Genomic DNA, 6700 nt, shown 5'->3' with positions numbered 1-6700 from the left:
ATCCAGAGCTGACGAACAAATGTCTCGGCAAATCTCATGCAAGCCCGGCACTGTGTACACGCTCAGCTACGACTGTATCATGCATGCCAAGCACTAAACACATCCGAACTTAACGCTGGCAGCGATGAGAGGAGAGGACAGCTCCGGGCAGGGGAGCAGCGGCGTATAGTACGTGACACGCAGTGCGACAGTGGGGTGAGCAGCGCCACGTCTGCAGCTCACTCGACTTTTCGCCAGCGCCAGTCGAGCAGGCACCTGCCATATATCGTGCTGCGCGCAGCACGCACGCACGTGCGCGTGCATGCGCACCGCACACGGTGCGCCCCTTACAATAAGGTACGTGTTTTCTTTCTTTCACACAACTTTAAGGTTATAATAGTATATCTTGGATTATAAGAATTTTAAACTTTTTTAATTCCTCGAGAAAAAGATTCATAGTTCCTAAAAATTTAGTTTTTTCTCTAGAAAATCTGCATATCACTGTATTCAAAAGAAAATAGTTGATTGAAAAATTGCAATGTTATAACATGGCACTCACACCAAACAGCAGGTGAACAAAAGAAAATTGCAAATGGTTGGATAATATAATCTACACGAGAACTTCGTGTGCTTGGATATGATGCAGATCATATTGAGATGGTTTTCTGAACATGGTTTTAAGCCTACTACTGAAACATAAATCCTCTCCTCTTTTCTCTGGTTCATGTTAAACGCTCAGCAAACTCGGCTGCTCATTTATGTGCCAAGGAAGCAGTGCGTCTTAGGACTTCAAATGGTGGGGTGTGCATGCCCCCGGTTTCCTGCTATGTTGTTTGCAGTAGGATTGTAGCCCTAACAATTAGCTAATGAGGGGTTGCTCCTGTCTAAAAAATACACAAATCCTTTGCGTGCTTTCTCATTACTTGCACACCTCCTGTGCCCTGGTTCTCCTATCGTTCTCACGCCGTGAGACACGCCCAATCACTTGAGAAAACCAAGCTGGAAAGGCCCGAGCAGAATCTCAAGGATCGCGTGCACTATGTGTGTACGTGACACTGTTGAGTACATGTCGCGCGCTGTGGTAGAGCTCCACCCAACCAACACACATGAAATATGGACGTACCTCGCGGCGCGTGGCAAAGGACCCAGCGAGCACGAACGCAATTGCAAGTCCGCAAGTCCCACAGGAGCTTGCGCGATCGCCACCGTCCGCACGGGCACGGCGCCTCCTCGCCCCCGATGGATCCGAGACGCACGCTGCAAGAGCGCCTGCTCCGTTTAGTTTGTTGTCTTGCGAGGTGAGGTGACATCTCCGGAGCGGGGAGCCCTGGCCACTCCGCTCGCATTAAACGCGGCGGTCGGCCCCTGCAGACAAGAGACCGGCCACGGCGAAAAGACGGGGGATGGGTGGGGCGAGAGAGAAAGAGAGAGACAAGGCTTGAGGTGACAACTGAGGTGACAACCTTTTGTATAATGGGGAAAGAATCGCGTCGTCGTCGTCTGTCCTCTCTCCTCTGATCGTCGTCTCTCTCCTCTGCTCTGTCCCCCCTCTCTAGTCTGACCCACGAGGTTGATATCTGCGCCGCGTGCGGGGCCCGCGCCCAATCGCCCCTTCCCTCCCTTCCTCAATCCTCACCTCACCCCCTCTCTTCCTTCTTCCCCGGCCAAGCCTAGCCTCCTCCATATATGTCTCTTGGTCGCTGCATACCTGGCGATATCTTCTTCTCCACCGCTCACCAAACTTGCTCAAGCTGCTGCCCTCCTCCCTCTCCAAGCCTCCTCTCTCCAGCATAGCATAGTCCCTCCGGTCCCTTCTCACCGATCGATCTTCTTCTCCTGTCTGGTAAGGTCTCTTGCCCGTTGCCATCATGATTTGGTTCGTTGCTTTGCAGTTCTTTTGCACGCGTGTTTTCGAAGCTGTACGATTGATCTTGCTGTTCTTCATTTGCACAACAACCCAATCCATGTCAGCATGCGATCGATGTGTGCTTCTGATCGAGCTGCAGTGGCAGCAGCACTCACTCAACTTAAAACTGCTCATCTTGTGTTCCTCCTGTCGATCGATCGTGCACGACGCACGCATAGACGAGTGGTAGTAGTGGTAGGCAGGCCTGCGCACAGTACTCCCACACATGGATCAAGGGCCCTGGAACCCTGTTGCAGCGACCCTACCGAGCCATTAACCGACAATCATTTCGGCGTTTTGGTCCTTTGGGATCAACTCGGCTTTCTCGCCAGTAGGTGTTCAACAGTTCTAGTCCCCTTTTCCGATGCGTCTCAGATAGGCTTAATCTCCTTGCAAACAACCAAGAAACTGAAATTTTCTTGATCCCTTAATTTGAAGCAAAACTGTTTTCTGTTGTTTTTTGCAGTCTTTTTTTCTTCTGCTCGGTTCCGTTTTGTGCCTTTTTTTTTTCTGCTGCGTTTCTGAATATTTCAGTCTGTGCGCCAGTTCTTGCATGCCTGCCAAAGATCAGCTGCATGCCTGCATCACGCATCAGGTGCTCTAGACGTGAAATCCAACTGTGCTAGTCACCGGTAAATAGGGTGGCCGGCAGGTAGCTTCAGCCTCAAACCCTAGTTCATCCAGAATTGAGAATTCTGATCCGTCCTAGTAGCTCTGCTGACCGGCCCGGAACCGATGAAGCAGCAGCTCCGATCTGAGCATCTACCCTTCGCATATCTTCCATTCATTGTTGTTTCTTGTGTTATGACCATTGGTCAAAGCTTTGGACTAACTAACAGGCATGGCATGCTATGGCGCTGCAGATCTGAGCAGGAGCTCAGGCGAAGGAGCCATGGAGCTGGCCGGCGTCGCGGCTGCGGCGGACAGCCCGGGCGCGGCGGCGGCGCGGCCGAGCCGGTACGAGTCGCAGAAGCGGCGGGACTGGCAGACGTTCGGGCAGTACCTGCGCAACCACCGGCCGCCGCTGGAGCTTGGCCGGTGCAGCGGCGCTCACGTGCTCGAGTTCCTGCGCTACCTGGACCAGTTCGGCAAGACCAAGGTGCACGCGCCGGGGTGCCCCTTCTTCGGGCACCCGTCGCCGCCGGCGCCGTGCCCGTGCCCGCTCCGGCAGGCCTGGGGCAGCCTCGACGCGCTCGTCGGCCGCCTCCGCGCCGCCTTCGAGGAGCACGGCGGCCGGCCCGAGGCCAACCCCTTCGGCGCCCGCGCCGTCCGGCTCTACCTCCGCGAGGTCCGCGACAGCCAGGCCAAGGCGCGCGGCATCGCCTACGAGAAGAAGCGCCGCAAGCGCCACCCGCCGGCGCACCGGCAGGCCAAGCAGCAGCACGACGCCGCCGCCGCCGCCGGCCAGCACCACCACCACCACCACCACCACCAGGGGGCTGTGGCGCACGCCGCGGTGGTGGTGACCGAGAGGCGCGCCCCGGCGGACGTGGCCGATCCGCCGGCGCCGCACTTCCTGATCCCGCACGCGCACTTCCTCCACGGCCACTTCCTGGCGCCGGTCACCGAGCCGGCCGACCCCGCCGCGGGCGTCGTCGGCGGCGGCGGCACCGGGGATGACCTGGTGATGGCAATGGCGGCCGCCGCCGAGGCGCACGCGGCCGCGGCCGGGTACCTGATGCCGCTGTCCGTGTTCCACTAGCAAGCTACTACTAGCTAGTAAGCTAGGTCCACTCTCCACTGCCTCCGTAGCTCCGTTGTTGATGGGCTTGGCAGGTATGCAAGGCTAGGTAATTAGGCGTGTGGTTAAGCATGCACAGGCGTTGCTAATGGCGATAGGATTGGTCTCTCTGTGATATTGTCAGTGCCACATGCTTGAACCAGTGCTGCCTCTTGGTTGTATTTTGGATGGTGTAGGCAAGTGATGGAATGGCTAGATTCGGTGGCTTGTTTATTCTCCATGACTCGTTCTTGTGGGGATTTCATGTACTGCAGCTGATCAATCGACTTAAGTTTACACTCAACCTTGCTCCTGATGGTGCTAGTTACTTGCATGCTGATTGTCATATTCTCTCTCTGGCGGCTAATTTAGGTTAAAATAAACTAACTACTTGGTAGTATTCTCTAGACTTATTAGAATTTCGTTTTTTTTGGGGAATTATTAGAATGGTGTTTGTCAAAACTAACTACATTTGCTGGAACTTTGTGAGATGAACTTTGGTGGTTTTGGAGTTGCTTTGTGTTAACTATCTGACATTCATCTGTCTTAAGGAGATTTGTAGTAGATCATTTGTAATGTGTAACGCTGTACCCCTTAGGGACAAATACAAAGATGGCATTTTGCTTGGGGGCAAAAACACCCTTGGATCGGATGATACGTTGATGTGCACCTTCATTCTTTTCATACTTTCTGAATATGCATCTAAACATCGATCTTCTTTTACTGATTTTAACACGAGTCCACCAATGTGAAGATGTTTACTTGTCAGTCATCCTCATGACTGAACAAACGAGTGCTCGCATCTTGTGATGGCATTGATCATGCATTGCATTGTTCCATGCCTTCAAAAAGGATGGGTATTTTTCTCTGAAAAAATTGGAGTACGGCCGGAGCAGGATTGATGAATGATGATGGACGTATCACGTATGGTGGAAGTGGAATGCAAGCACGGATCTTATCTCGCTGAAAGTATGAAAGAGTTGAGTCAACGGTCATGTTGAAAGGCTATGCTCTACTCGTCCGCTTGGTGAACAAAGTTAGTGTGCCATCCTGCTCTCAGTGCCTGCTTTTACATTCGTGCGGCTGCCCTTTTGGAAATGCAAAGCTACATGCACATGCGCCTACTTGTGTTGCCAGTGTCTCAACCATTCATCCCTCTTATGGTCATGGAGACCTGTGGCCTAGGTTGACGGCCCTCATTGTATTTGAATGTGGTCTTGTTATAGCATAGCATTTGGAGAACTGGAAGAGTAGAAACTTAAGCATGCCGTGTGGCTACTATGTACTATCCATGCATGAATCTAACTGAGAATTTGGGAGCATATTTTCTTTCAAGAAAAACCATCCACCTTTTCCGTGCAATAGGTGATTTTGAGCTTGTTTTAAGTTAATATTTTGAATTAAAATATTTTTGGTTTGGTAGATGATAAATTTAATTTGGTAAAATTTATAAAGAAGAATATTAACATCTACCAAAACAAAGAAATGACTATAAATAATAATGTCTTGTAGTGTATCAATGATGCTCTCATTTGATATCATACAGAATGTTGTTTTTCTACGAACTTTTATCAAACTTATTAGATGCAATTTGACTTATGATAAACTCAAATGACTTATAAATATTTATGGGTGAAGAGAGTAGTTGTTTTTACGTGTTGTTTGGAAAGTCTCTTGTAATCTTATCTTTTTATACGTGTAGTCTACCATGATGTGTCTTCTTTGGTCATCCAGGCTTCCAGCCAGATCTGAGCTACACTTCACCCAGCCAAGTGCTTTGCAGTACCATTCAGAGAATGGTGGCCGCCCCGACAGTGAACGCATGGTGTCCATGCGTGCGTACACTGTTCTTCAGGCTTCTTGGTGGCCGTCTCTGCTTCTGCTTCTCGACCGGTCAGCCACTGACAAGACATTCCAGTTCAAAGCAGATGGAACCGTGCATCATCCGTCGTCCATGATCCATGGGAATCCTTCCAAACCGGAAGTGGTCCTTAAGAAGGAAGAATGTATGAGTTGGAGTTCTTATTCAGTGATTTGTGGTCCTTGGCCAAATCTGAAAATCACAGGGCTTCAGTATAATCTTCCAGGACAGATGTCCCCACATGTTTTTTAGTTCCTTTTCATGAAGCAAATGTTAATGATGCTCTTTTTGGTAAATTTAACCAGACTTGTGATAACCAGGAGTCAACGAGATTACCGGAGAACAAGATACAAACAAATGGGTATAGTTCATGGGATTTCATCGCTATTGCATACACTCCGAAGAACTTTCGAATAAATGGAAAATTTTTTAAAAAAATCGCTTCAGTACCTGCAGCATACTATCCTTTTCTTTTTGATTTGGGCCATGTTTAGTTACTCCCAACTCCCAACTTTGACACTATGCAAAAAGAAGATTCCCCATCACATCAAACTTGCGGTACATGCATAGAGTACTAAATGTAGATGAAATTAAAAACTAATTGCACAGTTTTGTTGTACTTTGCGAGACGAATCTTTTGAGCCTAATTAGTCAATATTTGGACAATAATTCACAAATACAAACGAAACGCTACAGTGTGCTACAGTGCTGTAACAGTAATTTGGCACCTCCCAAATTCCCCAACTAAACAAGGCCTTGATTTTGGAATGGCAGTCGCCGCCGCTGCTGCTACCGCGTTGCTGCGTGCGTGGGTGTCGGATCGGAGCGAGCCCCCATGTCTGCCTGCAAATGGCATGCATTCAGGAAGCCCTGCTCCTGCAGAGACGACGACGACGCCGCCTGATATCCCATGTCTGTCTTGTCCCTGGGATTCACCTCTCCCGTCACGCACGTCTGCTGCCTACTCTCCCTCTGGCCTCTGCCCAGGCGTGTCAAACAAGCCAAGTGAGCTGATCTGATCTGAAAGGATATGGCTCATGGCTGGACGGCTGAATGGGTAGGTGTGATGAGTAGGTGGCCAAGAGGTCGTCGCCTTCAATTGGCAAAGAATGCAGCTGCAGGCTGCGTCGCGGATTTGTACGAGCGCAGTAAAAAATGGCAAATGTATCTAGAGGAAGGTAGGGCAGGAGAAATTCGTAGGAAGAACTCTAGCCTCCTCCTGCTCCTGCTCCCA

The 6700-nt window shown here is 50.3% G+C and overlaps 1 protein-coding gene across 1 annotated transcript; it reads left to right on the top strand.

The window, feature by feature from the left end:
• Positions 1–1558: 1558 nt before the first annotated feature.
• LOC101770319 (protein G1-like1) lies at positions 1559–3909 on the top strand. Its single transcript, XM_014805261.2, has 2 exons — positions 1559–1822; positions 2749–3909. Exon 2 carries the CDS (start codon positions 2778–2780, stop codon positions 3585–3587), a length of 810 nt encoding a protein of 269 aa, XP_014660747.1. The 5' UTR covers positions 1559–1822; positions 2749–2777; the 3' UTR covers positions 3588–3909.
• Positions 3910–6700: the final 2791 nt, after the last annotated feature.

Source organism: Setaria italica, chromosome I (genome assembly GCF_000263155.2).
Source record: "Setaria italica strain Yugu1 chromosome I, Setaria_italica_v2.0, whole genome shotgun sequence".
In the NCBI taxonomy this organism is placed as follows: domain Eukaryota; kingdom Viridiplantae; phylum Streptophyta; class Magnoliopsida; order Poales; family Poaceae; genus Setaria; species Setaria italica.
This window is presented reverse-complemented; position numbering and strand designations above follow the sequence as displayed.